The 20,071-nt window shown below is 39.3% G+C and overlaps 1 protein-coding gene across 1 annotated transcript in view; it reads left to right on the top strand.

Moving 5' to 3' along the window:
* The window catches only part of foxj3 (forkhead box J3), a 112,052-nt gene that overhangs the window by 42,244 nt on the left and 49,737 nt on the right, over positions 1 to 20,071 (top strand). Inside the window, 4 exon segments of the mRNA XM_056467787.1 lie at positions 3,464 to 3,890; positions 6,034 to 6,043; positions 18,087 to 18,102; positions 19,044 to 19,076. Of these exon segments, the coding sequence (XP_056323762.1) occupies positions 3,570 to 3,890; positions 6,034 to 6,043; positions 18,087 to 18,102; positions 19,044 to 19,076 (380 nt within the window). The 5' untranslated portion in view covers positions 3,464 to 3,569.

Here is a 20,071-nt window from a genome sequence, read left to right as displayed (position 1 = left end):
CATTTAGCCTTGTGTTAATGTGTATGGCTGGTTGTTTTTAGCAGTATTATCTCAAATCAGTGACAGCAGCTGTTACATTAATTTTCCAGAGGTTTACAGGCATTAGTAGGCCAAACTGCCTAACACTGTGGACATATGTGCAGCGGCCACTAGCTATATTCCTATTTGTGCCAGTCAGCGCTTGCCCCTCTGCAGAGCAGGGCCTGTAACTGAGTCGTCTATACAGGTGCCACTGTTAATGAGGGGAGATGAAGACTGCGTTTTACTGCCTGGCTCTGCAGAGGTGTGCTAATTAACACAGCAGCGCTCCTGAGAGTGCTGCATTTCTGGATGATGTGCATGCAGTCAGAATGGCAACAGAGGAGGTGATGCTTGAGACCAGAAACACTATCTGCAGATTTCATCATTCAGAGTCATTGCAGGGATACCTCTGTGCTTTGTGGGGTGGTGATGTGAATACTAAGTCCACCAAATGCCTCATTCTGCATGCATCATTTAGCATTTCTGTACTGTATACGTTTATTACTCTCAGCAATAAAACACACTGTGCATTAAGCATGTGTTATTATGAGCAGCCAAGCAATCATTGGCTTGAAAATTTAATCCACTAATTTGTTTTAAGTATTCATTTATAATGGCTTAAAAGTTGACTTGAAGTAGATTTCCATTGTTTTGGTCTCTCTGACCTCAGACTTCCTTTTGGTAAAGTTGAAACTTGATCTGAAAGTTTTGAACTTTGCATCAGTTATGTTATTGGTGCTTTTTATATGTGATGTTTTTGTTTTTGATATCCAACTCTTTTATTTTGATCAATATTTCAAAGTTTTTCTGAGCGATCCAGACTCCTCTGCCTAGAGTTTCATCTGCTGCAGTCAGCTTCGGCTTTTCATGTGTAGCCTTTAATACTTTCAAATGCAAAGATGTCCATAATCGACAAGGTCAAAATGTGCAAATTCATTTTGTTGGATGCACTTGTTGGATAGTGTAACATGGATAAAAAAAATGTTGTTGTGTTTTAAATCACTTTAATGTTATAAAAGTTGCATTGTTGTGAATGAGGTGGAATACCGTTTAAAAAGAAAATAGCTTGATAGGGATGCTCTGATCGATCACATTTAATGACTCTATCAGTACTCGCCAATCTGGCCGATTTTATGAACTGATTACAAGTGTTTGTTTATCAGTTTACAAGCAGAGGAAGATGCACATTCACACTTGGGTTATACAGATAGCAGCATTACAACATGTGAGGAGGTAAATGATGCATGAGGGTGTGAGCAACACAACTTAAAATCAACCAAATATCAATGCCATTTGATGTTATTGGACGTCAAATTAACGTTGTACTTAGACGCTGGCTAGACATTGAATTTTGGTCACCTGACCTTACGGTCTACATCTAATCTAATATTAACGTCTTATGATGTTGTGTGCCTACTGGGATATCAGGCTATATAAAAACAAAAAGTCATTGAATCAATCATTCTGCTGTTAAGATTTAATTTAATATTTGGAGATTGTTTCTGCTGGAGATACTGTTGTCCTAAAAAAAAAAAAGTAAAAAAAAAAAAATCTTAGGCATACCTTAGGAACGGTATAGCAGAAAATAGTTTTAAAACCTTGGCTTTTCCAAACCGCAGTATACCTTGAAAACTGTTATCGTCCGATGTCTAGTCTTGAGCTGTTGTTACTCGAACAGAGTAATCAGTCCCATCTTGTGTCCAACCGTGTAACCTCTCCCGGAAGCTTTGCGAGTCTCCCGCATATCATCTATTGTTTTCTGTAAAGGTGCTTCTGTCCAAACTAAATGGTTCTAAGAGACATGTTTAAGATTATATGCAGTAATAATAATGTATAGGATTATATGCAGCATCCTTAGTTTATTATCTTAGCTAAAGAGAGATCTCCATTTGAGAATCATACTTGGAGGAAAAATGTGCTTTATGCTATGACAAAGTTACCTAAAGCTTGAAGCATCAGAATCGGTACTCTGTATCGGCTGATCACCATGACAAGGAATCGGTATTCGGTATCAGCTGCAAAAATCCTGATCGTAGCATCCCTATAGCTTGATATTAAATAATGCCTGTTTTGTTATCAGCGTTGATTGTGTGATTCTGAAATCCGTAAGATATTGGCTAACGTTAGATTTCATTGTGGATAAAACTGATTCTGAAGTGCATAAAAACTATTTACCTTATGGCAAATCTTTATCTTCGCATTTATTTTGCTGCTGTCTGCCTGGCATTGCTTTTGGGATGTTTGATGGTTGCCTGTAAGTTGCAACATGCAGTGGCATCAGTCTGTTGATGCAGCTTATTTCTGCAGTCTATGTGAAAATCAGTTCAGATGCATAAAGAACTCAGCCATAGTCCGCTGTGCATAGATTTGATTTAATTTAATTAGTAAGTGCCCAAAGGCGCTCATTTCCTCCACGTGAGCAGCGAGAATGATAAATTTGAATTTTAAGTTTGTACTTCATACAGCTGGATCAGAGGGTCCCCTCTTCGTGGCGGAAAAAAATCTTTTAAATTAGAGGGTCATGACTCACCTTTATGGAAATGACAGGATGATGAAAAAAAAGAGTGTCTGTCATAGCACTGGCCTCACAGACATCTCATTTATCAGATTTCAGAGGCTCGCGCTAGCTTTCTGCCATTCTAGAGGAATTTCAATGAGGGCGTCTTTTTTGGTTCCCAAGAGATCCGGGGAGGTATTTTTAAACCGAGGTTCGTCTGAATAATATGTGGGATATTCCCTCCCCGCTGTCTTTTTTTTGCAGTCGTGCTGTCATTTTCATGTTAAGATGCTCTATAGAGTTCAGATGGATTATGCCGTCTGACCGTGTACCTATGTGAGAGGGACGGGCCTCACGCTTTTGCTGCTATTTTAAGCCAGAGAGGGCAGCATGCCTAAAACATAAGGTTGTTTTTGGGTGTAGGGTGCAAGCACAGACAGGAATAAGAGGCTGTGTCGCACAACACAGTCGACGACGAGAACTCCAAGGCCAATGCAGACAAGATGGAGAGGGGGAAGGGTAGAGAGGGATAGAAAGGGTTACGCTATCCTCCAGAGAATTGGAATTCCTTGTGAACTGTTCCCCCATTTGGCTGGCAGTTGTGAAAACAATTCCGCAGCATTTACTCAGTTTGCAGCTCAGATTACAGTTGTGTGAGTCAGCTGCAGGGTGCAGGCCGGAGGTAGGAGGTGGGCCAGACGGCTTGGCCAGTCTGTGCAGCTCAGTGTTTTTTTGTTTTTTTTTGGTTTGTCTGCAGATGGGCGTCTGTTCTGGAGCTTCTCTCCAAAGAGAAACGCTGCCTGTTTGAATGTGCTAATTAAAATGACATTGGTTCCAGCTGGAGTGGTTCTAACTATTGAAGTGTCGACAGGCTTCAGAAGCAATCGCTCATATCCTGACAGTGTCAGGCAATATAATGATCCCCTCTCTTGCTCTTCTCCACAGGTTTCATTTTTGAGTGACGCCGACAAAAACAGGGATCTGAGGGAGCCCCTGCGTTCTCGCCGCACCGGATCGTCACCCCTCCTTCGCTGCCACTTGACCTGCCACCATGACGTCGGAGCTGGAGAGCAGCTTGACCTCCATGGACTGGCTGCCGCAGTTGACCATGCGGGCGGCCATTCAGAAAGCGGATGCCCAAAATGCTCACGGACCGGGCATGCCCAAGAAAAGCGCCCTGCTGGATCCCAACACCACACTGGACCAGGAAGAGGTGCAGCAGCACAAGGATGGCAAACCGCCATACAGCTACGCCAGCCTCATCACGTTCGCCATCAACAGCTCGCCAAAGAAGAAAATGACACTGAGCGAGATCTACCAGTGGATCTGTGACAATTTCCCCTATTACAGGGAAGCCGGCAGTGGGTGGAAGGTAAGGGGCGAAGCGCTGACTGTAAGCGTCAGTTAATTTGTCATTATTTGCTTTCTGCCCGTCAGAGACATTTGCATGCACACGAGTGACGTCCCTCCACTTAAATTCAATCAGTGTACCAAATCAGCCCTGAATTTAGTCAGAGGAGACTGCCAAGGTTAATGTGTGAAATTATTCTCATTTCTTATGCTGTCAAGGCTTTTTTTCTCCTCTCTCTCCCTTCCTTTCCTTGCCAAGGAACATTTCGAAAATATCAAAGCAACAGCCACGCTGCTATTTTGCAAAGTGCCGTTCCGATCTGTTTATGACCATTAATATTTGACACAGTATCTTGTCTCTCTAGATACAAGAAAATAAAGACTCTTTTTGCAGACACAAGTGTGAGAAGGAAGTGTGTTGATATTCACCCAGCCAGATCCAGCCATAGAAGAGGGAAAAAACTCCCTTTCATGGCTTGTATTATTCATGCCAGATGCCTTGATAGAAGTCCATTATGTTGGAGAGAGCCATTGCTGTGTCACCATCTCAAGGAGCATATGATATACAGAGATGAAGCCGTGCTGATTGCCTTTTAAAGAGCGGAGATGGAAATTGATATTAGAATGAGCTTTCCAATCAGTTGACATTTATTGGCAATAGAATCGGTAGCACAGCTTTATTGCAGGCAGACAAGATGTATGCGGTTCATATCCGTGCGAGACGCGGCCCTCTGCGAGCGTGTGCTTGTGTGTGTGTGTGTCTATCTGTTGGTGAGCATATTTTCACACCCACCGCCCTATTCCACGTTACTGTGAAACGGATATTTATGTCAGTGTAGCTACAAGAACAACACATGATTCAGAAAGTTTAAAAATCACCTTAAAATATGTTTATAGATGCAGTTTTGACTAGATAACTATAATCAGGATAACAAATCAAACATGTGGCTCTTTAAACTCCCACCCTATTGTTGCCTGTGGATTATAGAGCAGGAGAGTTTCTGCATAATTATCAATCCCGTTTCCGTTTTCTACCCTTCAAAAGCGTAAGCCTGTTTCCATTGAAAAGATTTGGATTGGCAGATATGCGAGGTGAGTTTGAGGGTCATCCGGGTGCTTTTATTCATTCGAAAAGATCCTTTTTATTATCCTGTTCGAAACGTGCTTACACTTTGTCCGTGGTACCTGGGAAGATGGCTGTAAGTTAAATTGCTTGCTGGCACCCGTAATGCCTTTTGTGACATCAGCCTTTCTTTTTTCATCCCCCCCATGTACACATTTCGCACGGTGGACAGACATAACAAATGGATTTCTGCGTTTTTCACTGAATTCACTGAAATCGCTGTACAAGGTTGCTGCCCTGACACGTTTACCGGGAGACAGCTTTCCATTTTGCTGGAATGTAGCCTTTTTTCAAAAGCCTTGTGGAAAGAGGCGACCCACCGCTGTTCTCAATGATGGCCGCTAATTGCCACATTCCATCTCTATATCATGTATTGTTACGGCTGTTATGTTGAGGAATATGCAGTCTGTCCGTTTACAAAGGGTCAAATATGCATTCTGAAGTGTGTCAGCATTCGATTAATCCGAGAAATGAAAAGTTAGATGATTGGATGCGCTTCTGTTGCTTTTTTTTAACGTAGATCTGTAGTTTGAAGATACAGACCGAATCGAATGCATCCTGTTGGTCTTTGTGATAGTGCTTGCATTTCAATGCATGGTGTGAGACAAAGCATCCTACTATGTGATGTGGAAAATGGCTTTCAGGATGTGGCAGGAGAAATGCAACTCTGATGGGAAAATGGAGCTATAGAGTTGGGTGTTAAGAATTGTATAACAGCAATACGAGTGTTGCTTTTAATAGGCGGGAGAGCGTGAATCTCACTCCGACCGCCGTCGACTATTATTTTAGAGAGATCCTTTGTCTCTGAAGTACGCGCTGCTATATTTGCGCGTTTGCACATATACAGAGCGTGGCTGGGGTGAATGTAGGTCTGTGTGCAGTCATCGCCCTCCATCTCTCCACATCCCCCCTGAGATGTCGGCAGCAGGAATTTACGACCCAGCGCACGCACACGTCTGTTCTCTATGATAATTCTAGCTGTGCCGGAGAGATGAGACCGGGCTAATCCAGGCGGCGGCAACTCATTTAGTCATCTCAATAGAACTCCATTAGCCAACGCTTTTAAGAAATATCAATAAGTGCTGTCAATAAGAATAGATAATTCATCAAGGTCAAAAAATATTAATGCAGTATTAGGAGAGACAGATATGCAGTTTGAGATGAATTTTAGGACATTCGCTCTCTGTAATATTATGAAACTGGTTAATGGGGAGCAGGGTTGTCACCAGGGTAGGAAATGAACTTTTTTTGTGCACAAAAGCCAAAGCTACTGGTGAAATGGAGAATTGTGCCGACTGCTTTTTCTTTTCTTTTTTATCACAATTTAAATCGATAAAATCACCATGATGTAACATTGGAATGATTATTTCTCTAAAAAACGTTATATTCACACTGACTTTGGCTTTTCAAGGGGGCATTTTAAATATTTAAAAGCTCAAGTAGTGTGCTGTCGGACTTTCATAAAAATCCTGATGATAACTTTTAGCCCAAAATTTTTTAACTCTACAAGAGTTTTCAACATCAATAAATTTGATATGACTATTAATTATATAAAATAATATTCTTGTATATTGCTTTGTGTCACGGAGACCTTCATTCGTTTGCAACACTGTGCAGCAATTTAGCTCACTTTCATTCACTGACCGCTTTGCAGAACACAAGCTTCCACTTGTCTTACTGCGATGGTCATGTACTAGGGCTGCACAATTAATCGAAAAGCTTCAAAATTATGAATAGTTTTATTCTGATGTCATCACTTTACTGTGCATTAACAACCAGGACAAAGTTAAAGTCTGTTCAAGTATACACCATTCCAAGTCTAAATAAAATGTAACATTTTAATCAACAGTAGACATATACATAGGCCTAATATTATTAATGTTGTTTTACAGTATGTTTGAGAAATGGCAATAATAATAGCCTTCTCATTAATCTTTATTTTATATCTACAGAATCATGAGAAAATCTGGATTTTATATTTTAAGCCAAAAAATCGTGATTGTCATTTTAGCCAGAATCGTGCAGCCCTGTCACATATGATTCTGTGGTAATCAGTGTCCATGCATTATTTTTCTGTTTCAAGCTCACATCCGTACAGGCATGCACCATTGTCACCTAATTTGAAATAAACTTTTGAGAATCAATTTACAATCCTTAGAGAAAGTATCACAATACATCAATGAATCGATTTTCTAATAAAGATATATTTGTCTACATGTCGAGTGACCCACCTGATTAAAGCATTCAAGCATCCTCAATATAATATAATACAATACAATTTTTTAGGGCTGTAACGAATCATGGTTGATCCGTTATTCGTATGGATCATAACCCACATTTTGGAACTCACGTGACCCACGAATTAGGCTAACACTTTTTTTTTTTTTTACTTGTAGATTAATCCTAAATTTGTAACAATCGCAGAGAGATCGCCTCTCGCGTCATTCAAATCACATGTATGAAAACATTTAGGCTTTCCCTTAAAATATAATGATGATGAAGAAGTTGTGGTAAGTTATTCGAGATGTGGTGGGTTTCTTAGCTTATTAAAGGTGTTTTCTGTCACTAGTTGTTTAGCCAGCATTAATGCATTCTGTGTAAGCTGCACGATTAATCGTTAAGATCGGGATCTCAACACTCACGCAACATATATTATAAATAATGGTGATTTGCATATGTTTATTAAGTCTTCGAATCGCTGAATTCAAATCAGTGTTTGAAAAATGCAAAAATCAAGAAATAACAGTTTATAGTTAAAATATAACCACTAATGTTTATGGTAAAGATTAAAATCGCCGTCATATGCATTTAACAACACTTAAAAATTAAAGTTGTAGGCAGAAATTACATTATTTAACCAATAGATGGTGACAACCAGCCATCAAAAATATGCCACTGGATAATTCTTCAAAATGATCATCTAGCAATGAAACATGAAGTTGTATGAGTGAATAACTGAATCATTTATTGAAAATGAGACTAAAAATAAATATGGGTTGTACAAATTATAATGTTCGATTTCTACATTTAATGTTATCAGCAACAGTAGTAGTAACAGTGAATTTTTCACAGTACTGAATATTTTATGATTTAGTTTTATTCAGCTGAATATTTCTTCATTTTATTTGTAATAAAATTTCAGGTTCTAAGTTTTGTTTGTTAAAACAAAAAGTTTCTTGCAGTGCTGTTTTTGTAATAAAATGGAAAGCAAATTACATTTGTCTCGTCCCCCTTTATGGCTCATTCAAAAAATGGTCTAATCCGTGACTAAAAAAACCATACTGTGATCCGAACCGTGAGATTTGTGATGCGTTACACCACTAACTTTTTAATATATAGCTTATTGTTAATACAATATAGCTTTTTACACTATACCACTGTTCGAAGTCATTTACTTCAGGCAGACTTTATCACAACTCCACAGTGGTTTGAATTAAAGATCAAATTCTTGTATATGATTTGTTTCAAACAATTCTGTATTGCTGGCTCGGAACAGCAGGGTGGTGTTCAATTATGTAGCCACTACACAGATTCAAGATATTGCTTAGATTGCCACCACGAGAAATAATCCTCCATCCCTATTGAAAGCTCTTATATAAGATGCTTGTCTTTGTCCGGTTCCCATAATCCCAAGTTATCTGCATGCCAGCTAACTCTGTGTAAAGAGTGAAAGACCAAATAAGATTAATTTGCAGTCTGTCGGATTGAGCGGCTCACTATTTTATCAAGAAGCCACTCATCACTGATGAGGTGTTTAATGTTGTCAAGATGCTTAGCACCTGGTTAGCCTCTACATTTATACATTTGACACCAAACGCTGCTTCCATAGATGCAACAACCATCTGGACCCACCTGATCCAAGCGTTCAAGCATCCTCATCTTATTTGACCTCAGAGCATTTATATAGAAGCTGTAGCAGAGTGCACCCAGGCTAAACCTCAGTTTAAAAGCATTAAATGTATGGATGTTAGAGGATTATGGAGGACGCGAGCCACACGAAAGCTCTTGTTATCCTCCGAGAATTTTCAATCTCTGTTTACACAACAGGTTTGTAATCCGGCCACAGAGCAGGCCGTAATCTGATCAGGCACTCTGAAAACGTGCGGCGCTAGCAGATGTGACAGCACGGCCTGCTTATGATGGCTTTGCCACGGCTGCTGCTCCTCAGAATACACAATGCGGTTCTGGCACTTTCTCGTCTAATTGCTCCCTTATGATTTACCAACAGCGCTTCGGGAAGGCCGGGTGACTTTTCAGGTCATCCCTCTTTCCGCTTTCGAACCCCGAGACTGAATCTCATTGAGCAGTAGACTGCTCATCTGAAGCACCGCTGAAAATCCGCATCGGTTTTCAAGTCCTAACCACTTTAAATATGCTTGAAATGTTTGTTCTTGAATCTCTGCCGTCGCTACTGGCATGATATCCTTCCGTTTCCACACCTGCATGGAGGCGGAACAGTGTGCAAATGCTTAATTCCTCACAAACGCTGTAGCCGTTGTTGCTCCAAAGCTGTTTCGGCCTGTGCAAATGGATAAATGCGGTCGGCGAGTTTGAGTCTTGCCCTGTTTAAAAACGCTTTTGGCACTTGTGGAGTGTCCAGACCTTCTTCTTTGATCTCATTATGAAATGCAAATGCTCACCAACCTAAACAGATCAAAGGTTGCACCCGCTGCTGGGCAGCCGACATAATAATGGAAGCCAGGGGCAACTGACCGTTTTTTTTTCCTAATAGGTGATTTGGGGGACCGCTTCACACCCCCAGGCCGTTATTTACTTGCGAGCTGGGAACACTATCTCTTAAGTAACTAAACGGCCCAAAACCCAGCTCCTCTTGCTTTTTATTTAAATGTGGAAGCACAGGTATTGCACTCATCCTATCTCTCTACTCAGGCTTGGGGTGCAGGGTTTGGAATATTAAGATGTAAAATTGCTTTAGCGCACTCTGATTTTCAGTTTAATCCTCCAGCCAGGATCATTACGTGCTTGGGCATTTCACTTTAAAACTGCCTCCTGATATTAAATTATTCAAATGCTAAGATGCATGTTGATAAAGAGTTGTCTGTATGTGAGGACTTTTCCTAAAAATAGACTCACCTTACAGTACATGATATTTGAAAAAACTTCTGCACAATTATTGGGCCTGTGTTGTTGCATATATTTAGTTTGCAGCATCTCTCTCCATCTATCTCTCTGTGTTTTTAATTGTGGCAGCAGCAGAAGTGGCTGTGTTGGTGGTGGGAGTGGTGGTGATTCATGCCGTAGCCAGTTCGATCCTGCTGTGTAGCTGGCTCCCATGTCAGGAAGCTCCCGCCTGGCCGCCCGCCCACCAGCCTCACCTTGCCCCATCCCACTCGTACCCCGCCGCTCACTCAGAGTAGGTGGGCAGAAAGCGTAGTGGCTCACCAGGTGGAGCTGGCAGAGAGGGCACTCGCTATACCTCGCAAAGCACGGAGTTGACTTTGGCAGCGCTTTTGGAAGAGATTGACGTCTTGAAGCATTTTACCCAGTGCTGCTGTAGCCACAGAACTGGTCTCGATCTTTTCTTTGTGTCTTTAAATGAGGGAAATAACACTTTTGACTATTTTAGTGTTTGCTGGGTAGATCAACTGGCGAGTTGAGTACTCTAGAGAGAGACTGTTAGTCTGTGTGCGCTGTTGTTCAAATGTTTGGTGGAAATGTTGAGGTTGTTCTTTTAGCAGTATTGTAATGTGTTGAGATCTACATATATTACAGCAGTGTCTTCACTGTAGATTTAGCTTTTTTTGTAGAAATTGAAACCATTAGGTTCTGATGGACAAATGGCACTACAGTTACACTCTTAAAGTGTCTGCTCTGCACACATTGCAGAGTCAGAGTCAAATTTATTTACCTGACAATTTGTTCACTGTGACAACTTTGGATAAGTGGTGTTTTTAATGTTTTTCTCGCTCTCTCTTTTATGGTTATTGATAAGCTAATATGCACTGGGGCTGTACGATACTCCAACAATCCGATGTTGCGGTGTTTAGTTTTTTGCAGTTATATGTTGTGATATAAATACAATTTTACTAAATGACTTTAATAGCTCTATTTGCAAATAATTAATTCGTTTAGTTTAATTATCATTTGCATAAAATTTTATTAACAAATTTCAGGCATTGATAAATACAACAGATCAAAGATACAAGTGAAATAACCAGTGCTTTACAATTTTCTTGGCAGTCTTCATAGTATTCGCTTACAGAAATTGAGTAATCAAATGTAAAACAGCAATGTATAGTCTTCATCAAATTTATGTAGTACATTTAACCTTCGTTTAGTTACAAACTATAACAATTTCTGCTCTCGGAATGCTTTAAACTGTCCTGAAATCCTCACCCAATCACCGGCCTTATAAACACTTGCAAATGATAAATTTGTACTATATTATGGTTATACTTTGCAACTGTGGCTCCTGGTGAAAATATCAACTCAACAATGCAGATCCTGGGATGTGAATATTGTGTATGCTCACAATTGCAAAATCGATGCTGAAACGACATCTTGTACTGCCCTAATATTCACCCAAACAGTGACAAAATTCAAAACATTCAAAACTTTAGCTTTAACACATCAAGCGAAATAAATTAGCAAATTATTTGACGTCACCTTATATATACTTCAGTCAAATGCTGAAAGAACTGAAGGTTGCCTAAACACTTGAAAATATATAAAAGTAATAAATGGTTGCTAAAACAGTGTTGATCTTAACTCCTTAGTATTAGTTGTTTTGAAACGTGCTGTGTAGCACCTGTCTATGGAAAGCCTGAGGGGGAAAATACATTGCGCTTGCATACAAAGTCCCACACATACAGGAAACTACAATATTCAAAATTGAATTATCCATTTTTATTTGGTGAATAGTACTCTATAGGGAGACAGACAGTGTAAATATAATTTCCTTCAGGGTGAATGAAGTCTGCTTTCATGTTAATGTCATGTGAACCACTGCAGCGCGTAGGTATTGTCTGCTTTAGCCTAGTAAGATGCAGCACAGAGCTGATCATATGTGCAAGCCAGCATGGACAACAAAACGTATCACACTTGTTTGAATTGCACAGAAATCTATATTTTAAAGTGGTGAAATGGTGAGCATTCAGTATTACTATTATAGACTGTGACAGTCATGAATCTGATGCGCTTGAGCTCAGCAGCTCTCACTGGCAGGGATGTGATGTAAACAAAACGCTACTGGCTGTTTTTGAAAAAGGGGAGGGGCTATTATGAGTCTCCTTGTCTTCCGGTTTCAGATTGTCAAATATAGAATGAAATGTCAAACGGCACATTTCAAAGCACTTCACGGGATCATTAACGAATAAATGACTCATAAAAACTGCCCAGTTGCTGCTTTGAAAGGAATTCAATGCTTTGAACAAAAAACTAATTCAAGTAACGGTGATAATACACTTTGAAAATCAATACATGGTGTCACTGTCAAGTAGCTATTCTAAAGCTTTATTTAAAGATGCAATACAGTTGTGAGTAAAGCAGGAGGCCCATGATCCCTTCTGTGCATGTAGGTGTATACTTCACTCACTAAACATCAATCATTTGTCCTTCATTGATTGATTCAACCCCATCTACTGTGATAATGAGGCCTGTTACACAAAGTCAATACCTGACATGGAACATTTAATGCTGGATGAACTTAGGTGAAGCCTTTTTGACATATTCAGGGGTTAAAAACTGTTAAATATTTTGGAATAAAGTGTTTTATAGCTAAAACAAAGTAAATGTTATAGAAAGAGCTGTGCTCATTATTTTTAGTGTTTGTATTTTGTGGAAGGTCGTGCTTTGTCTTGAATGTATTTACAGGGGTTGCCCTTCCTCTTATACCTAATTGCTTAATTTTCTATTTGAATATTTCCACCTGCATATGCTTTTTTACTCTCAGCTCCTAGAGCAGTTTAATTTCCTCCTCCTGCTTAAGATACTATTTTTTCCTTAAACCACTTTATAAATAATAATAATATAAAAAAACTACAGCACAGTTATCATGCCAGCCTTTAAACAAGTCAGCAGCTTCCCTCATTCTGGCGAGGATGCCCGGCTCTTTATTAATTGAGGCTGGGATGACCTGAACATGGCCTCTCATCGCTGCTGTGATTTGGCCCCAAGAGAGAGGCGCTGAGCCATGATGAATTTGCCCATGCTATAAATAGAGTCTGGTCCTTGGAATCCGCCTTTAACTCCGAATCTACTCACTGAAATCTGCTTAAGCTGGAGTTGGTCTGTCTGTCGCTGCCGCTGGCATTATACAAAGAAGAGGGGGAAAAATCCAATAGTAATTTTCATAAATGGTTGTGGAGTTCACTTTGAAAAGATTTCTTTCGTCTCTGATTTTTAATGAATTGTGTGTGATGGATTCTCCTCTTCTCTCTTCTTGGCCTCCTGGTCATTGTTTTGAGATAATGAATAGTGTCTATAATTGAAGCTCAGTTTTCCTATAGATGTGCTGTTATTCTATGGAATTGCTGGCTTTTGTTTTGAATGTTTCAGAATTAATAGAGTCAAGGACAGGAAGCTGATTTCTTTGTATTTATTACATATATAAATGCAATTAAGGTGACTTGAATGCTTTTCTAACACGCATGTTTTTATCCTCTTTATTCAAATTTCGTATGGTATGTCAAGTTTTACCCTTTTCTCAAATAAATTATATTTGAGAATGAAAAGTACCTTATATTATGAAAGATCAGACCAAGGGGTGGGCGATAAATTGATTTATATCGATTAACACAAATATATAGTTTACATCAATTTGTTTAAATGAAAATCGTTTTTTTTTACTCTTAATACATTCAACGCTTCCAATCTGGGCTCCCGCAGTTCCTTGCGCATTTGCCGTAGAGATGCACAAACAACATGTCAGCGAGCAGGGAAGAACTTGTGCTGTGTCCCAATTTGTATGCTCATACTACGTTCTAGAACGTTGCCATTACAATGAAATTCTTACTTTGCCGTCCACAGTGAAGTCATACACATAACATACACATCATACACGACATACACATATATACACAGTAGTGACGGAAGTAAAACTATGAAATGTAAATATATAAATATCTATGAATGTAAACAATATAATATACTGAATTGTGGAGTAATGTAAACAGATGTAAACACTGTATAGTAGTTCCTAAAATTGTGCTTATTATGCAAAAAGTGCCTAGTTCAATTGGCTTATGTGCAAACAACAGTATAATGGCCGGAGCAGATTGAGTGCAATTTGTATACATTAATAGTGCAAACTGGACCTCATATTGGAGATGCAGCAGCAGGTTAATTTACTATTCTACAGTCTTTCAGGGAAAGAAATCTACTCAGGTCTTTAGATAATTATGCATTCAGAAGTTAACGTCTAAACACGCCTTTTATACGAGTTCACATTATTGTTGCAGATTAAATAATAAAAATGTGATTTAAATATTTCCCAGTTGGCCAATTACCCAATTAATAGACATTCAAGCAACTGTAAGGCTCTCTACTTGATGGTTGGTTTCATTTGGTCTCACCACCCCCCCCCCCCCCCCTCCCTAAGTTTGTAGTTCTAATCGTATTCAAATCCAGCATGCAGTGTATTGTGGGCAATGTATGTGGTTAGAGTATGGACGCTGCTTCACTTAGAATTCCCAATGGAAATAGTACACCATCCGGGAACTTTTAGCATACTCTTTTCAACACTATAGTTTGGGACATACTAATTCTTAAAAATTGGGTGGGATGCAGCATCAGAGAAATGTTGTACTTTATAAAATAAACATTTTAATGTTTAAAGTAACGTTTGTGGAAATGAAATATTAAAAATTGAAGTAATTAGCCAACAATTGTGCATAAATTTGTTCATAAGGAAGCGAAAATGTCTATTAGGTGCAGTAGGTGATCTGCCAAAATGCTAACCGGTTAGCATAATATCTTGAAAACACAATTCCTCCCCTGCCGTCCAAAGCCACGCCTTCTGAAATCATGAACACGCAGCTTAAATATGACAGTAGACAACCCACTAGATCAGGGGTGCCCAAACTCGGTTCTGGAGGGCCGGTGATCTGCATATTTTAGCACAACTTTGCCTAAACACACCTGCATGTAAGAAAGCCTAGTAAGAGCTTGATTAGCTAGCCCAGGTGTGTCTGATTGGGGTTGGAACTAAACTTTGCAGGACACCGGCCCTCCAGGACCGTGTTTGGGCATCCCTGCACTAGATCATGTCATTCGCCAGTTAGAAAACTTTATAGTACTTTATAATACCACAATTTCTAATGAAAAACTGTATTATATCTAGCACGTTTTCACTTGTGTAACAAGCAAAACTTGTCATAATGTGCAATATTTCATGCATGCAGGTCTCACTCTCTCATGTGCTGTCCTAAAGCGACTACTGTATGCCTAATGCTTGGCTGTCGGCGTGCAGGAATTACACTTATTACTAATAATAGGAATTACTTGTGTCCAAACGGCTGATCTGCAGTAATGGCTACATTTGTTGACAGTTTGGGCTACTAATCAGAATTATGGGAATTGTCGACCTGACAATATTGAATTAAATGAACATTTTTTTGTCTTATGCCTAACCCAGAATATAAAAATACATATAAATACATTTAGATAATGTACTTTAATCATTACTATTGGAATGTGGAGAGACTTTTAACCAGCACAGCAATAAATGTTTCTGAAGACAATCACCTACTGCACCTTTAATATAAACAATTGTGTATCAAGAATTTGTAAAAGCATGAAATGTAGCTCTTCCAGAACATACAGCCATACACTATAGTACTTGCATTTTAAAGTAATTTTCCATAAGCGGCCGGGTTAGTTTGCTTTCTTTTCAGCAAACCATATTCTTCTTGTCAAGTCTTTTTTTTGAAGAGTCAAATTTCAAGATTAAATGGGCCTGCCAAGACATTACCAGTACAATGCTGCGTTTTAACAATAGGAAATGTGCCATGGCAGAAATGTTTCATCTCATTTTATGCCCATCTGACATGGTTTTAGCAGGCAGGAGCTGCAGACAGAATGGCACCATGTGTGTGGTGTCACTAAGGATATGGCACACTGCCCAGGGACTTCACATAGAGCTCCCACATCCAAAATGTCATTGAGCTCCATGCTTTTACTATCTGGGTTTTGGGTGACTTTGGTTTGTCTGTGCTGGTAGCTGAGAAGGCCAAGACTTTGAGTTCTAATGAGTTAGACCGGGCTTTTTTTTGATCCCATGCATGTTTTTCCTCCACTTTGACTTAAATTCCCGCTAGGAAAAAAAGCAGAAATTACAAGATTTCCTGCTTCAAAGCGATGTGTGTCTTCTCGATTATTTATTTCATTTTTGCCGGAAACCCAATTTCTGTAATGATCTCGAGATTAGAAAATGCACTTCACATGCCTGGTATCATCATTAGTTTGTCGCTACACTATTTGTGTATCCACAGGCACCATGTCCTTACAGAATTTACCCTTTACTCTGGAGAGGAGAATGACACTGCCTCCTAGCAGCGGTGCACAACCAGTGATGGATGAGATGCCAGGAATCAACGCTGGCTTGCCTTTCCAAAGCCATTGACAGGCAAAGATGCTGGAGCTTTGCATCACTCTGGATAATCGCAGGTCATAGCAGCCGTGGATATGACACATTAATTCTTCACTCATGATTGCCTATTCATCAGTGTCAGAGCTCTCAATACACTTTTTCCATCTTAATTTATTGAAAACTTTGTGGGGAAATGCACGTACAGTAGCCTCAAAATATGCTTGACGCTGAAGTCAGAATGAATTATTGCATTACACAAAGAATCAAACCCATGTAGCATGTGGAGATAACACAAGCATGCTTTAAACCTGATTGGATTTTAGAAGTGTTCATGAAATCCAGATTGACAAATATACTTTTATAGATCACAATGTTCTTGATTTGTACACTACAGCAGTAAATCTATAGCGTGGAAAGTTGTTTGCCTTGGTAATCCTTAATTAAAATCGGAGAATGCACTTCTTTGCTAGGATGACATTCTTTCTTTGATGACATCAGTGTGAGGGCTTTGGGAGAATATCCTTCACTTCTTTACAGATGTAATTTGCTCCAAGTATGAGATGGAAAGGAGGAGCTCTAAAATGAAACCCCACCCCCTGTATTCAGTAAACAGTTTCAGGTGGAAATACATCATATTACTAAAGTAAAAATGGCAGGATTTCAGGTCACGTTGACTTTAAATTATGGCATGTATGCCAAGTATTCGCTGAGATTCCACTTCGTTTGACCACCAAACTGTCGTAAAAGCAGACGTCTGATGTGAGCTTATCCGTCGGTCTAAAGCTATTGATAATTGCCTACTGTACTAGTAGGCAGGGCTTCATTCACCATATTGACCATTACACTTCTCTCCATTGAAACTGTACGAGTGACACATCTTGTGTATTTTAGAGTCTTTGGTTAGAATCATTTTACAACATTTAACCGGTTTTCGTTTATTTTCAGTGAGGTATTTTATTATTATTTTGCCATTTCTGCTCAATACCTTAGTACTACTCAATACTAATTACTTAAAAATTTAAGTCCAAGCAATTGTTTATCCTCCATTCTCCAGTTATTGTTGTTGAACGGTATGTTTAAAGGACATTGCTGTTGGCTGACTTCCAACATTTCCTATTGGCTGCTCGAACGCAGCCAGGCAAATGGGTGAAAATATACTTTTGCCTCTTTGAACTGCCACAGTGGCTACTCTCTTTAACTACCAGATGTTGAAAGCCTCTTATGTTGCCTACAGAGATACTAGACTAAATTCCAATCTCCCTTTTATTCTTTTGTTTACAGATGCCACTTGTTTTGCTATTTTATTGAATGGCGCAGTGATATTCAATCCTTTAAGTGTCTGAATACCTTTCATAGCCCTGAAGAATCTTGTTTAGATATACCAGTATGTGTAGGCAGGCCTATTTCTTTTCAAGGTGACGTGGGCAGCCTGTAGCAGCGGAGAGAGTCTGGTCAGCCGGCAGACAGAGAGAGACGGGCAAATCTACTGCTGCCGGTTGCCTCCTTTCTAGCCTCTGTCCTCCTTAGTAGGGCCAGCTGGCTGCAAGGCCACAACCTCTCACTGCCAACTAATTGCCTCTGAATTAGACAATTAATGTGGCCTTGTAGAGGGCTGGAGTGTCTGACTAGAGGGACGGCGGTGAGCAGAAGGGTATCCGGCCTCTCCTCACCTCGGCAATGTATTATTTATGGGTCGTTGTGCTTGACAGTTTTACATTAACTTTGCTAATGGAGTCTATAGGAGGGTTGCGACTTTTGGATCTGTGTTAAGTTGAATACAAATGGGAAACTTGAGTAAATTTTTTTATTTTTTTCTCCCCACCCTCCTTTGTTAAAGCACAAAGAATCTGCTTTTTTTCTTCTTCTTCGTTTTCTCAACTGTTTAAAGGCGAGTGTTGCCTGAAGGGAAAGCCGGTGTACAGGCTTCTGATGGATAAAGGTGTAAAAGACGGGTCCCTGTCCACCCTCTGCACCCTCTTCTCCACGTCTGCCGTGCTCTTCAGTTGATTGATTGACTGCCTCTGTTGTGTGAGGAATTCTTGTGTCAGTCTGCAGTCATAGATGAATGCTGAGTTTCTCTAGGTTTGCCAAAACCTTCTCTCCGAAGTCTTTTGCCTTTTCTTGGAAGGTTGCATCGGCGCTGCACAACCGTTGGAGCCTCTAGGAGATCGATTTTGTTTTCAAAGAGCCTAATTGTCGGCATTGACTCGAACAGTTGCGTTCTGTTGATCTGCTCGTGCTGATTGTAGGCCACCAGCACAATGAAGTGTTCATATAACAGCCGCTGTCTTACAGTAGCGCCGAGAGATGGGGCTGCATTGTGCATATGGGAACTGGATGGTCACCTCTGCTCCCCTCATTAGCTCCATTGGCTGTAATAGTGGTTATTGACTGGATGGAGCTTTAAGCACCTGTAATATTAATGGCGACTCTCCCAGCTGTGATGGATGAGTGCTGCGTTCGCTAGTGGTGCTGAGGATGCTCTTCTATCGCCGCTTCATCAGCCACTTGTGCACAATGGCCGTTCCAAATTCAGGGTGTGCTGGTGACCCTGGTGTATTCAGGCTCGCTCCCATTTTGTAAGCTGTTAAAGGTAATAATCTAAAGCACCAGTGAATATTTATTTTATTTATTTATTTTTGGCTTTCGAGCATAATAATATGGAGAAAGAAAGATTCTGTGCTGCATTTATCACAGTTTGGATTTGACATTGTCTCAAGGTCTCTTTTTGGTTTTGGCCACATTATCATGGTGTTTAATAGTAGTTAACAAGCATTAATTAGCTAATACAACATTTTAAATTATAATAATATTCTTAATATAATTGTTCTGAGATTCATATTGAGTAGATTTAAGACAGTAGTCCTGTAATGTTAAATACTAAAAACAACTAACATGTCCTTAAACTGACCAATATCAACATCTTAATTTCTCTAAGAAGTACAGTTCATTTTGATTAACACTGGTGTTATTATTATGGATTTCCTGGAGCTTCCTATAGACAGCAAAGTCTGCATACTCCGCATGCATAAACTGAGTGAATCCAATTTTTAATAAACTGCCCCTCTGCCTGCAGCTACGTTTCAATCCTTCACTCTAAAGAATGGGCAATAATAAAAGTTTTTTTTCTTTGACCAATAAACAGCACATTAGTATCTATAATAGGCTTGTTTGATATTATTTGAATCTGTTTCTTTTCATCAGTTCTTTTAGTGAAATAATGAAATGCTTGACGGAACGAAGGGAAATGTATATAAAATATAGTTTGCATAATAATAATGTCATACTGGAATGTTAAATGGATTCCAATAATTGGCCAGTAAAATTGTATTTTTCATATAAAATACCTATTGATTCATTACTGCTAACTAAACAACGCTTAGCTTAATTTTTATTCCTTAATTATATTTTATTTTATTATATATATATTATATATATATATATTATATATATATATATATATATATATATATAATCTATATATATATATAATATATCTATATATATATATATATATATATATATATATATA

This window comes from Danio aesculapii, chromosome 11 (assembly GCF_903798145.1).
Source record: "Danio aesculapii chromosome 11, fDanAes4.1, whole genome shotgun sequence".
NCBI lineage: Eukaryota > Metazoa > Chordata > Actinopteri > Cypriniformes > Danionidae > Danio > Danio aesculapii.
Note: the sequence above shows the minus strand (reverse complement) of the source record. Positions and strands in the feature narration are given on the sequence as shown.